The sequence below is a fragment of the Thalassophryne amazonica genome, chromosome 5, assembly GCF_902500255.1.
Source record: "Thalassophryne amazonica chromosome 5, fThaAma1.1, whole genome shotgun sequence".
NCBI lineage: Eukaryota > Metazoa > Chordata > Actinopteri > Batrachoidiformes > Batrachoididae > Thalassophryne > Thalassophryne amazonica.
The window spans coordinates 34,498,883-34,521,072 of NC_047107.1; the positions used below are offsets into that span (position 1 = coordinate 34,498,883).

The 22,190-nt window shown below is 44.4% G+C and overlaps 1 protein-coding gene across 8 annotated transcripts in view; it reads left to right on the top strand.

The window, feature by feature from the left end:
• Positions 1-21,033, top strand: part of prkg1l (protein kinase cGMP-dependent 1, like) — a 63,284-nt gene extending 42,251 nt beyond the window's left edge. For 3 of the 8 annotated variants that reach the window (XM_034169970.1, XM_034169977.1, XM_034169972.1), the window contains 9 exons: positions 16,104-16,203; positions 16,290-16,429; positions 16,517-16,606; positions 16,793-16,934; positions 19,986-20,149; positions 20,246-20,368; positions 20,591-20,653; positions 20,731-20,797; positions 20,939-21,033. In XM_034169970.1, the coding sequence (XP_034025861.1) occupies positions 16,104-16,203; positions 16,290-16,429; positions 16,517-16,606; positions 16,793-16,934; positions 19,986-20,149; positions 20,246-20,368; positions 20,591-20,653; positions 20,731-20,797; positions 20,939-21,025 (976 nt within the window). In that variant the 3' untranslated portion in view covers positions 21,026-21,033. The remainder of the gene's footprint in view (positions 1-16,103; positions 16,204-16,289; positions 16,430-16,516; positions 16,607-16,792; positions 16,935-19,985; positions 20,150-20,245; positions 20,369-20,590; positions 20,654-20,730; positions 20,798-20,938) is intronic. The other 5 variants (XM_034169971.1, XM_034169978.1, XM_034169973.1 and 2 more) reach the window with 3 other exon arrangements.
• Positions 21,034-22,190: the final 1,157 nt, after the last annotated feature.

Here is a 22,190-nt window from a genome sequence, read left to right on the forward strand (position 1 = left end):
AAGTCCCGCAAGACGTCATTTACCAAAGCTTGGAACGTCGCGGGGGCGTTAGTGAGGCCGAACGGCATGACCAGGTACTCAAAGTGACCTAACGGGGTGTTAAATGCCGTCTTCCAATCGTCTCCCTTTCGGATCCGAACCAGGTGGTATGCGTTTCTAAGATCCAATTTTGTGAAAATTTGGGCTCCATGCAGGGGCGTGAACACTGAATCCAACAGAGGTAACAGGTATCGTTTGCGAACCGTGATCTCGTTCAGCCCTCTGTAATCAATGCATGGATTGAGTCCGCTGTCCTTTTTGCCCACAAAAAAGAAACCAGCACCCATCGGGGAGGTGGAGTTCCGGATCAGCCCGGCAGCTAAAGAGTCCCGGATGTAGGTCTCCATTGATTCGCGTTCCGGACGTGAGAGGTTGTACAACCTACTGGACGGGTACTCAGCACCCGGGACCAAGTCGATGGCACAATCGTACGGTCAGTGCGGGGGAAGAGTGAGCACCAGATCTTTGCTGAAGACGTCAGCAAGATCATGGTACTCCTTTGGCACCGCCGATAGATTGGGGGGGGACTTTGACCTCCTCATTAGCCGTCGTGCCGGGAGGAACCGAGGATCCTAAACACTCCCGGTGGCAGGTTTCGCTCCACTGCGTCACAACCCCGGACGGCCAATCTATCCGGGGATTGTGCTTCACCATCCATGGAAATCCCAAAATCACTCGGGAGGTAGAAGGTGTTACATGGAACACTATCTCCTCCCTGTGATTTCCAGACACAGCCAAGGTCACTGGCTGTGTCTGGAAATCAGCAGGGTGCCATCTAGTGCTCGCACCTGCAATGGTGCCGGCAGAGCCACCAGGGGGAGCCCTACTTCCTTTGCCCATCTGCTATCCAGCAGATTCCCTTCCGACCCCGTGTCTACCAGTGCTGGGGCGTGAAGGGTTAAATCCCCACAAAGGATCGTCACTGGGATTCGTGCAGATTTGCGGGATTTCCACGCGTGCGTGTTATGGCCCACCCTTAGCCCAGTTTCTAAGGATGGGCGTTGTAGTTTGACTGTTTTGGGGCAGTCCTTCTGCATATGCTCACAAGAGCCGCAGACAAAACACTCCCCGTGGGCCAGCCTCCTTTGTCTGACGTTTGTTTTTACTTTGGCCCTGCTCGTGTCCATAGCCTCCTCAGCAGGGGGAGCTGTAGCCACACGGAGCTCTCTGGCAGTGAAGCGTGAGGACGACGTCACCTTTTCGGAACCGGAAGGGGGAGGGACGGCTCGTGCCCGGTCACGCCCCCCGGCCTGCTCCCGACGATGCTCATTTAAACGGTTGTCTAAGCGTATAACCAAATCGACAAGCCCGTCAAAATCCCGCGGTTCCTCCTTAGCCAGCAGGTGCTCCTTCAGGACCGGAGACAGTCCATTTACGAAGGCGGCGTGGAGCGCAACGTTATTCCAGCCAGACCTCGCTGCCGCGATGCGGAAGTCGACTGCATACTCGGCTGCGCTGCAACGCCCCTGTCTCATTGACAGCAGCACGCTCGAAGTGGTCTCGCCTCTGTTGGGATGGTCAAACACTTGTTTGAACTCCCGTATAAACCCAGCATAAGACGTTAGGAGCCGTGAATCCTGCTCCCAAAGCGCCGTAGCCCAGGCGCGTGCCTCTCCTCAAAGCAGATTAATAACATAAGCCACCCGGCGTCTGACTCGTACATGACAGGACGCTGTGAAAAGACGAGCGAACACTGCATGAGGAAGTCTGCGCACGTCTCAACACAGCCCCCGTACGGTTCCGGAGGGCTTATGTATGCTTCAGAGGACGGTGGGGGGGGGGTCGTTGAATGACCAGTGGAACGTCTGTTACGGGCCCAGGACCAGCAAGAGGAGTGGCTGCAGCAGCGCCCTGATCGCGCGCTTCCACCCTGGCGGTGAGAGCCTCCACCCTCCGGTTAAGGAGAACATTCTGCTCGGTCACTAAATCTAGCCGAGCCGTGAAGGCGGTTAAGATCTGCTGCAGCTCACTCAACACGCCTCCCGCTGATGCCTGCACTCCTGGCTCTTCCATTGGCCGTTCAAGCTCGGGTTGACGCCCCTCGGAATCCATGACGAATGGCCGAGAAATCCTGTTGGGAAGGTGTCGTAGCATGGACCCACAACAAGGGGCGCAAATGAACAGACAATGAATAAGCCAAAAAGTAACAATTTAATGTTGTGACAACACACAACTAAATGCACAAAATTTGCAAAGTCAATTAACACCAGGTGACGTGTGTGCAGGCTCGAAGATAGAAGACCCCCGACGAGAGAGAAGCCGCGTCCCACACGGCTTCCACCACCAACGGTCTGAAGAACACCGGAGCCGCCAAGTCCCGAGTCCCCAGGTGGCCTCCGTCTTCAGCTGTCGACCCTGGTACTGCTGGCAGAAAGCAAAGACAAGATGAATGAGTGTGAGTCCGCACACTCAGTAATCCACAGTCTGCACACAGTTAGGAGGGAGCACCTCCACCTCCAATCACACACTCGTGCAGCTCCTGTTTAATCCACTTATCTGGTTTGGGGTGTGAGGCGAAGCCGTCGCTGTCACACCAAACGCCAATCCCACAGATAAGGACGAACACCACAGGATAACGGCTGCAAAAGAAGTTCAGATTATCACTCAACGGTTTGAGTCAGCAGAGAAATTACCTCTTCGGTAGTCGATTTCTCGGCGGGGAGGTGGAGTTGCAGTCCGGCTTATATAGTGGTGTAGATGAGTGACAGCTGGTGCGATGAGTGACAGCTGTCACTTCTTCTGGGTCTGGCGCCCTCTCGTGCTTCGAGCCTGCACTCCAAGCAGGGCGCTCTCTGGTGGTGGTGGGCCAGCAGTACCTCCTCTTCAGCGGCCCACATAACAGAGTCATCATTAAAATCTTGGTCAAAAATTAATGATGAATATAAATGACACAATATTTTGAAGATCGTGAGATGGTGTGCACGCAACATTGATTTTAAGCCCAACCAAACAGACACCAGATTTCACAGCTGGATACTTAAAGGCATAACAACATACTACTCTTTAACAGATAAAGGAATAATAAAGGATTTTCAAACTCTCACGAAAAGTCATAATCTGCGAAAACAAGATTTCTATTGATATTTGCAAGTGCGCCAGTGCGCCACTATATTAATAAAGAAATAAGTTTCCCTTTGGATGTGCAGCAACCGGTGCTCAAGGAAATACTAAATTCATATAGTGCAAAATCAAAAAAAGGTCTAATATCTAGGTTATATAAAGGGCTTGTGAGTAAAAAGTCATATTCAGCACAATATGTAAAAATGAAATGGGAAAAGGATGGCTCCATGATAATGATCGATGAAGAATGGCGGGGTTACTGTACATCCATGTGGAAATGCACTATATCGTCCTCGATAGGCAGGACAGGCTGCATGCAAATGCCGGAACACAGCTCAGTGGAGATAAAACATTTACTGGGTAAACAGGCTGGGGTTGGTACACAGAAAGGCAGTCCAAACAGAGCAACAGGATCAAAAACATCACGTGAAAAGGCATGGTCGGAGTACACAGGCAGGTAGTCAAAAAGCGATGAGGCAAACAAAGCAAGGCAAGAGAACAAGAACTGAGCTGGAAGGAAGGCACATCGATCTGGTGAAGGACATAGACAAACTGTGAGGCTTATAAAGCACCCAGGTGATTAACTGCAAACTCAGAACAGATGTGTGGAGAAACTCCCAGAACCGGGGTGTGGCCAGACAGAGGGAGACACCCACCAAAGAAAAAGGAGAGAAAGGCAAGAAACAACAGGACAGAGAAAACCCAAGCAGAAAGATAGAACAGAGACAGAGCAGGAGACAGACGGAACACAAAACAACCCATAAAACCAGGAACCTGACAGTAGCCCCCCCCCAAAAGGCCGATGGCCCAGGAGCAGAGGGGTGAGAAGCATGGAAGTCACGCACAAGACTGGGCTCCAAAATAAACCGGGAGGGAACCCAAGACCGCTCCTCAGGACCATAACCCTCCCAGACCACCAGATACTGGAGGCTGCGGCCCCGCCGCTGGGAACCCGGGAGGTGCCACACAGTAAAGACAGGCCCCCCCACCCACAAACCGGGCAGGTGGTGGGGGAACAGCCGGTGGGCACAAAGGGCTGAAACAGAACGGTTTAAGATGGCTAACGTGAAAAGTGGGGTGGACTTTCATAGACCTAGGAAGACGGAGACGGACAGAGACTGAATAGACTGGATCCAGGGTAAATGAGTGGACCAGGAGGTGGGGAACTGGGAGGACAAAATACACAGCCCTTTTACCAACTCTTGATTAAGGCATTCAGTTTGACCATTAGCTTGAGGGTGGTACCCCAAGATAAGACTAGATGTGACCCCCAGAAGCCGGCAGAACTCCCTCCAGAAATGTGAAACGAACTGGGGACCCCGGTCCGAGACTATGTCCTGAGGCAAACCATGTAGCTTAAAAACATGTACCAACAACGCTTCAGCGGTTTCTTTAGCAGATGGGAGTTTTGGTAGCGGCACAAAATGAACCATTTTGGATAATCGATATACCACTGTCATGATTACAGAGTTGCCCCTAGAGGGTGGTAAACCAGGTACAAATCCACTGAGATATGAGTCCACAGCCAAACAGGGATGGGTAGAGGCAAAAGAGCACCCGCGGGTAGACGCGTAGAAGTTTTATGCATTGCACAGACAGAACAAGCATTCACATATTCCTTGACATCTGATGACATTTTTGGCCACTAAAACCTTTGGGAGTGAATATACATTGTTCTTCGGACACTCGGGTGGCAAGAAAAGTGACTATCATCTCCCCACTGAATGACCTCCCCCCTGAGAGATGTTGGAACAAATAACTTGCCGTTCGGGCAATCTGGGGTTTGGGCAAAATTGGTTCAGGAGTGGGAGTGGAATCGGCAGAGTCATTTAAACGAGAGAGCGTGTCAGGCTTGCCATTCTTGGACCCTGGACGATAAGACAAAACAAAATTAAAACGGCTGAAAAAGATAGCCCACCGAGCCTGACTGGTGTTAAGCTGCTTGGCGGTGCAAAGAGACCCTGCAGCGGCTCTGTAATCAACCGTTTCTGCAGCGCGACTCCAGTTTGACACGTGAATCAATGAAGCAATGCTTCAATCCACTGACTTGTTGGTTCTTTAATTCGCTCTTTGTCAGAAGCGGTAAGTCCGCTTCTTAACCCCTCTTAAAGCCATTAAAATATCATGAGTCACTTTTGTGTGGATTAAAGTCACTAACTGGGACTCTTGTCTTGTTGCAGTCAAGAAATGAGAGTTGTCTTCCGTTCCGTTGGCACAGCTCCAAACGCTGCGCTGCTCTATGCTGAGACAGAGTCCGGTCGGAATTAATAACTTCAAAACGAATTGCCGCTTTAAATAAAATTACACCTCTTTACAAACGTTGCAATACAGACAATAAACTACAATCGACTAAAACGTTTTTTTCTCCCAAAATGAGACGTCCTGCATTTGTGCAGCACAGCCAGCTGCAGGAGCTCAGCTCAGATGTATGGAAAGACATTCATGCCAGTAATGTCTGCAAGGAAATGCTTTTGACAAAAACTACAGATTTTATTTCTGTTTATGTCCAGAGATCAAGGATCCATCATGTACAGTTTATTATGTCCAGAGTTTAAGGATCCAGTAACCAATTTCACATTTATTTACTTTAAGACTCAATAAAATGTTGTTCAATTTCAATTAAATTTCTGTTTAATCAGCTTATAAAGTGCCAAATCACAACAAAAGCTGTTTCAAGGTGCCTCACACAGAACAGTTCAACATAAAAAAAAATTTAAATAAATAAATAAAAATTAAAAAAATCAAATACATAATTAAAAACAGAAGCAAAAGAATAAAACAGATAACAAAATAAAAACTATTCATAAGAAAGAGAATAAAAATACGTTTTAAGTCTTGACTTAAAAATTTTCATGGACTCCGACTGCCTCATGGTCGCAGGAAGACTGTCCCACAGAGTGGGTGTACGATAAGAAAAAGCTCTTTGACCCGCTGACATAGCAAACCTGTAAAGCCTACTTTTTGTACACAAAAAATTCACAAGAGGTATCGATAAGGGAATCAATAAGGAATCGGATCAATAAGCGGAATCAATAATGGTATTGATATCGATTAAAAACGATACCCATCCCTAGTCCAGACCAAAAAAGGCAACTGTGCCCCCTCCAACCAGTGACGCCACTCCTCCAAGGCCACTTTGACTGCCAGCAGTTTGCAATCACCAATGCCATAGTTACGTTCCACAGCAGTGAGTTTCTTAGATAAAAAAGCACAGGGGCGCAACTTGTTATCGCTGGGAAAGCACTGCCCCAATCCCAATGTCGGACACATCAACTTCGACCATGAACTGCTGGGCAGGGTCAGGAAGGAGCAGCACAGGGGCCATTGTGAAACATTTCTTTAGGTTCTGGAACACTTCATCGCATTCAGGGGTCCACACAATCCTCATGTCACATCCTTACTCGAGCGGCGTGAGGATGTGACATTATGTAGCGGAGCTGCAACCGTACTGAAGTTGCGGATGAATATGCGATAAAAGTTGGCGAAACCTAAGAACAGTTGAACGTCCTTGCGCCATTTAGGACCGCCCACTCGCGGACCGCGGCCACCTTAGCCGGATCCATCTGAATTTGTCCCTCAGAAATTACAAAACCTAAGAAAGATACGGTGGAGCTGTGGAATTTGCATTTTTCCTCTTTGACATAGAAATTATTACGTAACAGAGTTTGGAGAACGGAACGAACCTGTTGAATGTGGGTCTTTAAATCGGGGGAGTAAATCAGTATATCATCAAGGTAAACAAAAACGCACTTGTTAAGGAATTCGCATGTCATTTACTAGATTTTGGAAAACAGCTGGAGCATTAGTGAGACCAAATGACATTACCAGATATTTATAGTGGCCGGTGGGAGTATTCAAAGCGCTTTTCCATTCATCACCAGTGCGAATGCGAACCAGATGATAGGCGTTCTGTAAATCCAATTTGGTAAAAAAATCTTTGCTCCCTCCACCTGTTCGAAAGCGGATGAAATAAGTGGCAAAGGGTACCGGTTCTTTATTGTGATGTTATTGAGGCCTTGGTAATCTATACAGGGGCGGAGTGACTTGTCTTTCTTCTCTACGAAGAAAAACCCTGCCCCGGTGGGCGAGGAGGAGGGGCGGATCAGACTGGCCCTGAGTGATTCTTGTATGTATGTGTTCATGGCCTTGCGTTCTGGCGCAGATAGAGAGAAGAACTTTCCCCTCAGAGGAGCGGCCCCTGGGAGTAGATCAATGGCACAATCGTACTCTCAATGAGGTGGGAGTGACTTGGCTTTAACTTTAATGTTCTGCGAGATCATAGTAACATGCAGGAACTCCCTCTAGATCTGATTTATCTACACCTGAGGTGCTGACAGGCTTAGTTAGACAGACATTATTACAAGCTGGTCCCCAGGACTCTATCTTCCCTTGAGACCAGTATAAACGGGGTTTGTGGCATTGCAACCAGGGGTGCCCCAGGATTACCGGGTGAGTCATCTTGTCAAAAATGTGGAAAGTGATGTTTTCAGAATGATTATTGGGAATGGTCATACAAACTGATTGTGTTTGGAACATGATTTGGCCTAATGGACGACCATCCACTGCATGCATCACCAGAGGGCGTGGCAGCCATACAACTTAAGATGGAGGGACCTGGCAAGAGAGGATAACATTAAATTAGAATCAGCACCAGAATCAATAAACACTGGGCAGACCAGGGTGGATGAATCAGACTTTAGCTCAGTATGTAACACATTCTGAGAAGAAGGAATAATTGAGCTTTGACTCACCCGCACTACCGCTTTTGGCCGCACCGGGTCACCCCTGACCGGACAATGTAGAAGAACATGACCAGACTGTCCACAATAGAAACAGAGTCCCTCCACACGGCAGCACTCCTTCTCTTGGTTGGTGAGGCAGGCCCGCCCCACTTGCATGGGCTCCTTGGCAGAAGTGGAGGGGAAGACGCCCAGATGACCGGAAGTAGGTGGCCGGTCAGTGGTAGAAACAAATGATGGCATTCATGATGGGGATGGTCAGACAGGCGACGGTCAGTGCGGATAGCCAGGGCTATGAGATAGTCCAGGTCTTCTGGCAGGTCCATTGCGATCAGCTGGCTCCGGATGCTGTCGTTCAATCCCCGGAAGAACACGTCCTGGAGTGCTGCGGGATTCCAATCACTATTCGCGGCCAGAATGCGGAAATCTATTGCGTACTCGGATGCACGGCGATTACCTTGCCTAAGCCTCATCAGCTCGCATGCCGCCTCATGCCCCGGAGAAGAGCACTGGAATACCTGCTGGAGAGATTTGGTACAAGCTGCCAGGAAGGAGCAAGATGGCGAATCTCGGCTCCATTCAGCCGTGGCCCACACTGCCACTCGGCCGGTCAGGTGAGTGATGATGAATGCTATCTTCGACCGCTCGGTTGAGAACATTGGCGCCATCAATTTAAAATGTACTTCACACTGGGTTATTAAGGGTTTGACATCCCCAGACTCACCAGAAAAATGTTCAGGTTGCGAGAGTTGCTTGCAGACCTCTGGAACAGATACGGGAACCGGTGGGGCAGCTAACGATCCCGGAAGTGGTGTGGTGGCAGGAGTCCTGTTGGTCTTAGCCTGATGTTTAACGGCAATGAGAAGTTGCTCCATCTGAGCGCTCAGAGAGTCTATGAACGTGTCTTGGCGCTTCGCCAGCTCTCTGAGTTCGGAGTTCAGAGTAGCCAGCTGGTCCTCTTGTTGCTCTAATTGCTGGCTATGGGGGCATACCGCCCACTGGAAAGGATCTGCGTCTGCTGCGTCCATTGTTGGCCAAATCGATCTATCAGGCTCGATAGGCAGGACGGGCTGGATGCAATGCAAAACTCCAGAACACAGCTCAGTGGAGAGAAAGAACTGAACCAAGAACTGACCTGGAAGGAAGGCACAAGGCACATCGATCTGGCGAAGGACAGAGACAAACTGTGAGGCTTATAAAGCACCCAGGTGATTAACTGCAAACTCAGAACAGGTGTGTGGAGAAACTCCCAGAACCGGGGTGTGGCCAGACAGAGGGAGACACCCACCAAAGAACCAGGAGAGAAAGGCAAGAAATAATAGGACACAGAAAACCCAAGCAGAAAGATAGAACAGAAACAGAGCAAGAGACAGACGGAACACAAAAACAACCCATAAAACCAGGAACCTGACATGCACAAATCCACATTCCTGGAGAAAATTCAACTGGAAATGTTTAATTAATTTTTTTATTTCTCCAAAGCAAAAAACTCATTGTAATGGGGAGGCGCTTAAGTGCTGGAGACAGTGTGGAAGCCAAGATGCCAATCATTGGCACATATTTTGGAACGGCCCAATAATAAAACAATTCTGGAAGGACATACACAACAATATGGAATCTATATTCAGGGTTACAATACAAATGGTAAGTGTTCCACAGAACAGGGGCATGATAAGAGAAAGCTCTATGACCTGCAGATTTCTTATTCACCCTAGGGACACAAAGTAGTCCTGCACCTTGAGAACGCAAAGCCCGGGCTGGTACGTAGGGTTTAATTAGGTCAGCAAGGTAGGGAGGTGCCAGTCTGTGAAGAATTTTATAGGCTAGTAGCAGAACCTTAAAATCTGATCTCACTGAGACATGAAGCCAGTGAAGAGATGCAAAATGGGTGTAATGTGTCAAACTTTCTGCTTCGTGTCAAAACTCTGGCAGCAGCATTTTGAACCAATTGGACAAACTGGACTAATGCTGGACTGTGGTAAACCAGAAAATAGAATATTGCAGTAGTCCAATCTAGAAGAGACAAACACATGAATCAGGGTCTCAGCATCAGCCATAGACAGGATGGGACAAATCTTCGCTATATTTCGCAGGTGGAAGAAAGCAGTCCTCGTAATATCTCTAATGTGGAGGCCAAAGGACAATGTAGGATCAAAAATTACCCCAAGGTTCCTCACTTTGTCAGTGTGATGTATGACACATGATGCCGATGTCTCACTGGATCAAGAACTATCATTTCAGTCTTATCAGAGTTTAAAAGTAGGAAGTTGCTAGACATCCAGCTTCTCACTGATGCAAGGCAATCTTCTAAGGATTTTACGTGGATGAGATTACCAGCAGTTATCGGCATGTATAACTGAGTATCATCAGCATAGCAGTGAAAGGTAACCCCAAAACGCCACAATATGTGCCCAAGGGGTGCTACATAAAGGGAGAAAAGCAGGGGGCCTAAGACGGACCCCTATGGAACCCCAAATTTCATGTCAGTAAGGTTAGAGGTAGTGTTATTGTACAAAACAAAAGCTGTGACCAGACGCTGGCTCCTTCCTGAACCACCTAATCTTGGAAAAATGGATAGAAATTGTGAATGAATTATTCCAGATGGAAAGAATGAGTTTTTCCACTCTGATTACCAATGAATACATTTTCAAAACTATGGTCAAAATGGTCATTTTATGTTCAGGCTAGCCAAAGGCAATATGCAGAAACCTTGAATGCACAATACATGTCAATACAAAGAAAAGGTACTTGGAAAAGTAAGAATTATTTATTTATTTATTTATTGTCTTTATTGTCTCATTTTATTTATGTTTATTTATTTTAGTCATGAAGATTAAGTGTTTTGGTGATTTTTGTCTTTTGTCACAACGCATCCAATGTCCTATAGTTTTGTTTTGTTAAAAAAAAAAAATGAAATGTTGGGAATGTAATTGGCCAGGGGTCACATATTAGTTCTGTGACCAAGAGGGAATATCAATGTATGTCTTGCAATTTTCTCAATGTTTCAAAATAAAAATTTGAAAAAGCAAAACAAATGTCTACAGTTATTCACAGTTTTGACAGTCACAGAATGTCTCGGCATGTAGAAGTAGCCTGCTGTTTGCAAAATGTGGAAATGTGTCTTTTTGCAATTCTCTGTGTGACGTGTCCATGCAGTCTGAAGGACAAAAACTGAGAAAATGCTCCTCTTTGAAGGAAGAGGGGACATGGCAAGCTGCAGTTTCTTCTCCATGTGAAGCGAAAGAAGTAGAAACAGGTTTTTCTGAGGAGATATGAAAATTTCTTTTTGAGGATGAATCAAATCAGTAAAAGGTGGCTTTCCTGCAAATTTCAGTGTGTTTTAAAATACATGCTGATATATACATTCACATTCAACAAAGCAGTGATGTGTAGAGAAGAAGCAAGAACATTTTACAGTTAATGGTTAAATTCAGTTTTTGCAACTCTGATTGTATTAAAACATTGTTGGCAATTATGCGTGTGAGTACTGCTCACCTTTGATGACTACATCGTATGACAGAAATCCAATTTTCCACAAATTTGGTTTGGGAAGAAAAAACGAATGAGACGGCTTAGCCATCTCAGAGTATTAAACAAACTCAGACTCCATTTTTCCCATCCTTCTAATTGCAAAGTGCTTCGTTCTGGAATTTTATGATTACTGACAACATATTGCTTTTGATATTAATAATTTGTTTTAGGGAGAATTTACTTACTGTCTGGTGGTATTTGTAGTGTGAAATATATACTGAAGATTCAACATCCACCTTCAGAAGGTACTGATCAACAGAGGAAGAGATGCAGGTCAGGTCTGGGAGCAAGTGCTGGATGCCCCATCTGTGACACTACGGAAACACTATGGGTCCTGGATGCAACCACCCAGGCAGGCAACCAGTCAGCTTTTTCCATTTGCTGGGATTCTAACCACTGAGTCACATGTGTGCCGAATCAGGCCTAAAGAAATGCACCACATGGCCAAAATGTTGTAGCTGGCATATCCTCACAATTGTAGCGATACTCCTCCTCTGATACAAAGTCATTCCAACAGGACCCAAGGCTCCTCTGAAGAAGTCTAGCACAAAAGACATCTAGCCTTAGGTCACTGGTTAGTGACCAATTCTGAGACAGGAAGCACCAGGACCCCAAACGACTTGGACCGTCATTCTCCTGCAAAAACATCACTATTGCCAGTGACTTCATGACTTCATAACAGGGCTATTTCCACTGGGTACCATTCTACTACAAACACCCACAATGCAACAAAGTGCAAAAACAGAATGAAATGACTTAATTCCCTCCCCCCACTATCAGCTGCAGCCTTGCCTACTCTACCCTTGCATCCTCAGACAGACATGATTATTCAACTTTGAACAGAAACTGCAACAAATGTTCATCAGGGCTGTTCCGGCCTCAGATTTTTACGCTGATGAAGCACGATCAAACAAATTTCAAGCTGTAGTCACTAGAAATACCCTATTTAAAAAAGTTCAAACATGATTGGAGATCTTAAGATTATGAATTCCAAGAAGTTTCCCCGTGCTATCAATAGTTTTGAGAATCAGAAATCACATGTTTTCCAACATGTGATCCTGATTTTAAATCTGGTACCAATGATGGCCATAAGTGCTACATATACCAAGTTTGTTCAAGATTGACAAAGATGGATCAAGAAGTGTGCTCCGATTAACTATTCAGGATTAAATGGGAAGGAATGGCTTCCATTATCTTCCCAGAGATATAAATGTCTTCTGAAGTACAGTGAGTGAATCTTTCATTTAGTTTGAGACCTTCGCCACATACAAATGCACTTCTTCTGATGGACGAATTCAGGAAGTTGTTGAAAGCCTGGATGATAGTCCAAACCCAAACACTTTGACTCCTCATTCAACTTCTCAAAAATCAGGGTACCCATTGATTCTGCAAATCACAGCATAGTCCACAAAGCCAAGCTCAGTAAATCTTAATCTAATGTGTGTGTGTGTGTGTGAGTGAGAGAGAGAGAGAGACTGTGTTTGTTACATTGTGTGTGGATGAGCATTGTCATGCTATTGAAATATTCCCATTGGAGGCAGAATTTTTCAACCAAACCTTATATATTACCATTGGACAATTAAGTTTATTACATCCACCAAGGATGGAGGTGATCTGGATCCAGATCCGGATTCTGGATGAAGTTTCACTATACAGTCTTTGAAGGATTATGTCAAAACTACTTCACGGATTCTCACCACATTTTTACTATGGATACATATTAGGCCATGTAAGACTTAAATTTTGGAGGTGATCCGGATCCGAATCTGGATTCTGGATCAAGATTTCACTTTATATACGCTTTGAAGGATTACGTCAAATCTGCTTCATGGATTCTCATCAAATTTCAATACAGATACATATTAGGGGATGGAAGACTAAACTGAATATTGGAGGTGATCCGGATCCAGATCCAGATCTGGATTCTGGATCAAGACTTACATTATATAGGCTTTGAAGGATTACGTCAAAACTACTTCATGGATTCTCACCACATTTTCACCATGGACACATATTAGGCCATGGAAGACTCCATTAAATTTTGGAGGTGATCTGGATCCGAATCTGGATTCTGGATCAAGATTTCACTTTTTATACGCTTTGCAGGATTACATCAAAACTACTTCATGGATTCTCACCAAATTTGCACCACAGATAGATATTAGGACATGGAAGACTCCATTGAATTTTGGAGGTAATCTGGATCCAGATCCAAATTCTGGATCAAGATTTCACTTTATATACGCTTTGAAGGATTTCTTCAAAACTACTTCAGATTCTCACCAAATTTGCACCACAGATAGACATTAAGGCAAGGAAGACGCCATTAAATTTCGTAGGTGATCCGGATCCGGATTGGCGGACATCTCTGATTGCTCTTGATGATGTTGTACTATTATTTTTTGGATCATGAGATGTGCGCTATTAAATGTTTGTGTTTTGCTTGTTCTGCTTGTTTTGCTTTTGTTGTGAGGAGTAACATTTACTGAGGCAAAAAGGGGTAGGTGTTGTGTGGGCCGCTGAAGAGGAGGTACTGCTGGCCCACCACCAGAGGGCGCCCTGCCTGAAGTGCGGGCTTCAGGCACGAGAGGGCGCCGGAGCAACCGGGAGTGACAGCTGTCACTCATCAACAGCACCAGCTGTCACTCATCATCACCAGCACCATAAAAGCCGGGCAGCAACTCCACCTCGCTACCGAGATATCATCTACCGCTTAGGTAATATTTTCTGCCGTATTTGAACTGTGACTTACATCTGATGTGTTCGCAGCCGTTGTCCTGTGGTGCACTTTCAGCTGGGTTGGCGGTCAGTGAGAGAAGCGACGTCTTCGCCTCTCACTCCATCCAGATAAGTGGTAACAGGAGCTGCTAGTGTGTTCCTACTTCAGAGGTAGAGGTGCTCCCTCCCGGAGGAACTGTATCAGTGTCTGAGGATTTACTGGGTGTGTATCCACACACCCACCATTAACTGTCTCTGCTTCCTGCCAGCAGTACCAGGTCTGACAGCTGGAGACGGTGGCCACCTGGGGACCCAGGACTTGGCGGCTCCGGTGTTCTTCAGATCCGTTGGCGGTGGAAGCCGTGTGGGGACCCGGCTCTTCTCTGGACAGACGTCTTCTATCCTCGAGCCTGCCCACACGTCACTTTTCGTATAATTGACTGTCATTATCAAACTGCATTTGTCTGTATTCCGTTGTGCACAATTCACAACATTAAATTGTTATATTTTGGCTTATCCATTGTCCGTTCATTTACGCACCCTGTTGTGGGTCCGTGTAACTACACTTTCCCAACAGTAGGTTTATATAAGCCCTTGATTCTACCTACAACCTTTACTTAGGTTATTTTGTTTTATTTTGTACTGAAAACTTACTCTTTTTTCCTTTGTACCAAAATAAATGTATTCATTCATTCATTCATTCATTCATTCATTCATTTGCTGAGACGGCCATATTTCATTAGACATCACTGCACCACAAACGTATCAACAATTGAAAAGTTTCATTGTATTTTTAATTTTCTGAAGGCATGGTAGATTTTTGTAATTCTCTGGATGACTGTCTTGCTCATTTTCATTCAGTCCACCCTCACAAAATTTGTGAAAACAGATTTCTCACACATAAATTACTCATCATAGGTAAGTCGAGCTCTCAGAGTCTTGGGTGCTAGCAATATTTTAATATGATTAAAGTTGTAAAAGATTAACTTGCACCTTAAATTTTGTGTCAAATGTGTGTTGGGAAATTATGAGTTATAATACAAATTTTGCAGGTGAGTCAACATGCTTACCTGAAGTAGAATTCAAGTTCAAGTAGTTTTATTGTCATTTCAACCAGATACACAGTGAAACGAAACAACGTTCCTCCAGGACCAAAGGTGCTACAAAGAATATCATTATAGTTTATCACAATAAACAATAATAAGTACAGGTGTAAGCAGTAAAGTGCGGTTGTGACCATTTTTTAATAAAATGAAAAGCATAGCAGTAGTTATTGACCATAAACATTGCACTCTTAAAAAATTAGATTTTGTGTGTGTGTGTGTGTTCAGTCCAGTCACTGAAATATGTGTGACTGTTCAGACCAGACTCTGATTGTTGAGGAGTCTGATTATTTGGGGCAAGAAGCTGTTCCACAGTATGGACGTGAGGGCCCGGATGCTTTGGTACCTTTTTCCAGATGGTAGGAGGGTGAAGAGTGAGTGTGAGGGGTGTGTGTGATCATCCACAATACTGGTTGCTTTGCGAATGCAGCGTGTGGTGTAAATGTCTGTGATGGTGGGAAGAGAGACACCGATGATCTTCTCAGCCATCCTCACTACTCGCTGCAGGGACTTGCGATCCCAAACCAGGCAGTTATACAGCTGCTCAGGATGCTCTTGATGGTTCTGCTGTAGAATGTGGTGAGGATGGGAGGTGGGAGATGTGCCTTCTTCAGCCTTCGCAGGAAGTAGAGACACTGCTGGGCTTTCTTGGTTATGGTGCTGGTGTTGAGGGACCAGGTGAGATCCTGGCAGGTGAACTCCAAGAAACTTGGTGTTCTTGATGATCTCCACAGCAGAGCCGTCGATGTGCAGTGGAGAGTGATCACGCCTTGTCCTTCTGAAGTCAATGCAGGCTTACAAACACGTCATTTTTTTAAACTTCTGAAGTCAATGCAGGCTTACAAACACGTCATTTTTTTAAAACCATGCTTTGACGTTCGCAATATGAGCTCATCTCTCTTTCCTGTGGCAGCAGTTCAGACGAGGATCCTATGCTTCTCTCATGTGCCACGCTGAGGGACTTCCTAGTTCTTGGCACCCTGGGAGTTGGGGAGTTTGGTCACGTAGACCTGGTGAGTCCTGATCAGAGTCTCTCTGAGCTGCTGTCTTTTAAGATTCCGTGTTTCTATAACACAGTGTATTGATTTCTGCCTGTCAGGTACAACTAAAGAGCAACGTTAAGTGTGTGTTTGCCATGAAGGTTCTTAAGAGCACGCTGATTTTTAACAATGGCCAACAAGAGCACATCCGGAGAGAGCGACGCATCTTGACAGACCTTCACTGCCCATTTGTTGTCAGGTGAGACAGTGAACTTTGATTGCAGTATGTTTTTTTTAATTATCTGTACATGTTCTTGTCTTTTTGCTCTGCCTTTATTGATCTCAGGCTGTACAGAACCTACCGAGGTGCCGAGTGTGTGTACATGTTGACAGAGGCGTGTCTTGGTGGGAATCTTTGTCGTCTTCTCAGAGATAAGTAAGTATTATTCAGAACATGGAAGTTAAAACTGTTTTCCAGATAAAATATTAATAACCGTGCTCAAAGTGTAGGGGTAAGGTTTCATCAGAATGTAATTTTGAGACGAGTGTAGTAGGTGCTGCTTCTCTGCCTCACATCACATTGCACCTTCGTTGTGATGCTTTTGGTAAAACCTTGTTTCAGAGGATCCTTGGATGAATGCAGTACCAGGTTCTACACGGCTTGTGCTGTCCAGGCTTTAACCTACCTCCACTGTCACGGCATCATCTATAGAGATTTGAAACCAGAAAATGTTGCTGTGGATGATCGTGGATATGCCAAACTGGTAACTGAACTTAAAATTAGAATGTCAGATGCAGTAACAATGTACATAAGTATTTAGACATTGTCATGATTCTTGTAATTTTGCCTGTTTACACCAAAACAATGGAGTTGAAATGAAACAATAAAACCATAAAGGTGTGCCTGTAGCGCAGACTTTTAGCTTTAATTCAAGAGGTTTAATATCGCATTAACTATTTTGGAATTGTAGCCATTTTTATAAATAATGTCTCAAGTTTCATGTCTATAATTCATTGGACAAAGTAATTACAGGAATATTTTGAATACAAATCATCAATTTTTCAGCCACAGACTGCTCCTTCCCAAGTGCAGGACAACAGACTGAAAAATGTCTTTGCCATCAGACTGTACAACTCATCACTCAGGGGGAGGAGGAGTAACAGGAAGACAGAGGATGGGAAGGAGAGGAACAGTAGTAGTCAGTAAACCAGTAGCGAGCAGTATTTCTGATATTTATATTTGCAAATTGTTTTTTACTTTCACTTTTGATACTCTGTGTGTTTCCTACCCTGTGTGCTGCTATACAATCCTGCTGGAACCTTAATTTCCCTGAGGGAGTCTTCCCAAGGGATCAATAAAGTTCTGTCTAATCTAATCCATTTTATTTTGACAAGTCAGGGAATGGATAATTGAATATTTCTACATCAGTGAATATGTCTTGGAACTCATTTATATCAGTGGTTAAGAAATAATAGCAGAGTGGTATTGTCTGGAGCAGTTCTGAAAAAGTGAGTAACTGTAAAAGTGACTGTACAAGAAGAGTACAAGTGAGGGAAGCCACCAAGACTGGAAAAACTGTCCACAGAGCAATCTTTGTTTGTTGCATCACCAGTTGCATCTTCATGATGGGGTAGCACAGAAAAGAAAAACAATCAACTCTAGGCTTGAGTCTTCTACAGTGAGGAAAATAAGTATTTGAACACCCTGCGATTTTGCAAGTTCTCCCGCTTAGAAATCATGGAGGGGTCTGAAATTTTCATCTTAGGTGCATGTCCACTGTGAGAGACATAATCCAAATAAATAAATAAATAAACAAACGGAAATCACAATGTATGATTTTTTTACTGCTGCAAATAAGTATTTGAACACCTGTGAAAATCAGTGTTAATATTTGCTACAGTAGCCTTTGTTTGCAATTAGAGGTCCTATGTTTCCTGTAGTTCTTGACCAAGTTTTCACACACTGCAGCAGGGATTTTGGTCCACTCCTCCATACAGATCTTCTCTAGAAGATTTTCTATTGAGTTCAGGTCTGGAGACTGGCCAGGCCACTCCAGGACCTTGAAATGCTTCTTACGGAGCCCCTGCTTAGTTGCCCTGGCTGTGTGTTTGAGGTCATTGTCATGCTGGAAGACCCAGCCATGACCCATCTTCAATGCTCTTACTGATCGAAGGAGGTTGTTTAGCAAAATCTCGCAATACATGGCCCCATCCATCCTCCCTTCAATACGGTGCAGTCATCCTGTCCCCTTTGCAGAAGAGCACCCCCAGAGTATGATGTTTCCACCCCCATGCTTCACGGTTGGGATGGTTTTCTTGGGGTTGTTCTCATCCTCTAAACATGGTAAGTGGAGTTGATTCCAAAAAGCTCTATTCTGGTCTCATCTGACCACATGACCTTCTCCCATGCCTCCTCTGGATCATCCAGATGGTCACTGGTGAACTTCAAACAGGCCTGGACATGTGCTAGCTTGAGCAGGGGGACCTTGCTGCCCTGCAGGATTTTAAACCATGACAGCATCATGTGTTACTAATGTAATCTTTGTGACTGTGGTCCCAGCTCTCTTCAGGTCATTGACCAGGTCCTCCTGTGTAGTTCTGATCTTTCTCAGAATCATCCTTACCCCACAAAGTGAGATCTTGCATGGAATCCCAGACCGAGGGAGATTGACAGTCATCTTGTGTTTCTTCCACTTTCTAATAAATAATCATAACAGTTGTTGTCTTCTACCAAGCTGCTTGCCTGTTGTCCTGTAGTCCATCCCAGCCTTGTGCAGGTCTACAGTTTTGTCCCTGGTGTCCTTAGACAGCTCTTTGGTCTTGGCTATGGTCGACAGGTTGGAGTGTAATTGACTGAGTGTGTGAACAGGTGTCTTTTATACAGGTAACAAGTTCAAACAGGTGCAATTAATACAGGTAAAGAGTGCAGAATAAGAGGGCTTCTTAAAGAAAAATTAACAGGTCTGTGTGACCCAGAATTCTTGCTGGTTGGTAGGGGATCAAATACTTATTTGCAGCAGTAACATACAAATAAATTATTTAAAAAAAATCATACATTGTGATTTCTGGAATTTTTTTAGATTATGTCTCTCACAGTGGACATGCACCTAAGATGAAAATTTCAGACCCCTCCATGATTTCTAAGTGGGAAAACTTGCAAAACAGCAGGGTGTTCAAATACTTATTTTCCTCACTGTATGTGCCTTCTGGGAAACAGTCGCTCAAATTTCCTCTTTTCTTTTTAAGAACATCCTTCTCTTTTCCACTCCGTTGTGAAGCTGGGTAGAACTGATGATGCAACAGATAAAATCACATCACATATACACAGAAGCCTATAATTCTTTCAGTTTTGTCTGGAAGTCTTGGTGGCTTCCCTCATTAGCCTCTAGCTTGCATGGTCACTCAGGTTTTGATTGACATAAATGAGGTTCAAGACATACTATTCACTGACTTCTAAATGTTCATGTACCCATCCACTGATTTCTTTTTTAAACTGGCTGTAAAAGTAATCATTTGTATTAAAAATAATTCTCTTATTTACTTTATCCAATTTATGTGTGGGCTTTCAAAACGGAAGGGCTGTGTGTAAACATTGCTGACATTACTAAACGGTTAGTGTGATGTTAATGCTTAACTGCTTGAATGAAAGTTGACAGTCTACACTAAAAGCGCATTTTAATTATTTGATTTCAACTCCAATATAGTGGTGTACAGAGGAGAAATTACAACAACCATCACTATCCAAATACTTATGGACCCAATGGTTTGTGTCCAAGCTTACCCAAGTTAAATATCCCGATGTCTGCCTTTTGTAGATGATATCAAGATGTGTCAAAAAAGTTGAATTGGGTCATAAAACCTGGACCTTCTGTGGCACACCAGGCTACATGGCCCCCGAAATCATCCTGAACAGAGGCCACAGTACGGCAGTAGATTTCTGGTCACTGGGCATTTTTGTCTTTGAGCTCCTGAGTGGTGGGTAAGTTTCTCAGTCTTAATACGTCTGTCTCCTGCTTATGTATGCAGTCACTGCATTAGCAGATATGATTAGGCTGGTTCTCGTTTGTCTCTGCAGCCTCCCATTCAGCGGTCACGACCAGATGAATATTCTCACTGCAACCATACGTGGCATCGATCAGATCGACGTGCCGAAATCCATCAGCAAAAGCGCCTCCAGTCTCATCAAGAAACTGTGCAGGTGTAGTAAGCGTGAATGATACTTCATGATAACTATGTGGTTATTTTGAAAATGACAAATGCTTTTTGGAGCGTGACAAAACACAGGTGATGCGTACAGACAAATGCTAATAGATTAGAGCACGATGTGTGCATGCACGCAGCCACGTGAATCCCACAGTCTGATTATGAATTCATAGCTTATTTGTTGATGTGATCTCTTTATATGCTCTTCATCATACAGGAACAATCCCTCTGAGAGGCTCGGCAGTCAGACAAAGGGAGCCAAGGAAATTCAGAAGCACAAGTAAGTGTGTGTATTCCGCTGGAAGAGACGTCCACTGCAAACATGCTTTTATAGGCTGATGCTTTGTTTTTCTTCAGATGGTTTGAAGGATTCAACTGGGACGGCCTCTGTAAAAGCACATTAAAGCCACCGAGCATTCCCAAAGTAAGACCCAAGCTTCATTTGTCATATTTTTTTTTGTCCTGTGATCATTGTTGTTGCAATGATCAGCTTTGTTATATTGCAGACAATAAATGTTGCTTTGCCTCATTAATGGACTGATTATGTTTTTGCCCTGTCTTTCAGCTACAGTCTCTTTTGGACAACAGTGAGACTGCCTATTATACTGAGCACAACTCAGTAATGCTGTGCACAAATTGGGATGATTTCTGAATAAAAAAAACCCTTGTAAAGGATTATGCTTCATGAATAATTTGTACGTGCTCCTGCACTCTGTCCTGCTCCATCTGAGAGTAATGAAATATATCTTCAGGAATATAAATATGAATGTGTTGGCCTAAAATGATCCCTTTACCTCAGACAAGTAGGCTATGTGATGGTTGGTTTGTTTGATTACCCTGTGGACAAGATAAATCACAAATGGCTGGACAGATTTCCTTCAAAGTTGGTGGCAGTATTACTTGGATAGATAGATGGATAGGATTGGATAGGGGTGACTGAAGTTTTGACCCTGACACAGGAAAAAGTAGGGCTTGATTCTCCATCTTTTGCATTCTGAGAAACCTTTCTCAACATAGCACCCAGTGAGTCAAAATTTCACACATTCTTGACAAATGCTGGTTTCTCAGGATGGAGAACCACGCCCTATTTTTTTCTGGGTCATGCTCAAACCTTCTCCGTCAATCCTCATATCTAGAGGTGATTTATTTTTGAGTAGTTTAGTCCAAAAAAACATGGTCCAAAAAACAGTTTTTTGTTCATCTCAACAGATGATTGATCATTAGATTTTGGAGTAGTTTGGTCAAAGGTCAAGGTGAAGGAAAACATGGTCCCCAAAAAACAAAGTTCTGCCCCAACGCAATTATTTCAGTAACAAGTAAGATATAAATGTGAAACTGGTACGTGAATTACTTATTGACTATCCATACACCAAATGGGTTTTGCCTGCAATTTCAGGGATGCACAGAATCAACTTTGATGTAACACATGCACACAGTAGTCAGTAAAATATGGTGACATACATGGACACGCTTTTGAATCCATACAGTCAGGAGGTGGACAAGGAGTTTAAAGGGTGAAAATCCAACCACGATGAGTCTGTGTGAACCAGGCCCATAGCAGGCACCCCATAACAGCCACAGATGCACAGCATCATGGCGTAGTACTCACAGAATTTTTGAAAAGTGGTCATACTGTGATTTCCAACCGATATGTGGATACTTTACAAAAGCTGCATGCACGCTTGAAGCGGATTCATATGGGAAAAGATGCAATTCCTCAGCATGGCAATGCTTGTCAACACACAAGTTAACAAACACAGATCACATTTCAGCGGCTCAAATCTTTCCACACGTGCCGTACAGCTGAGCTCGCATCG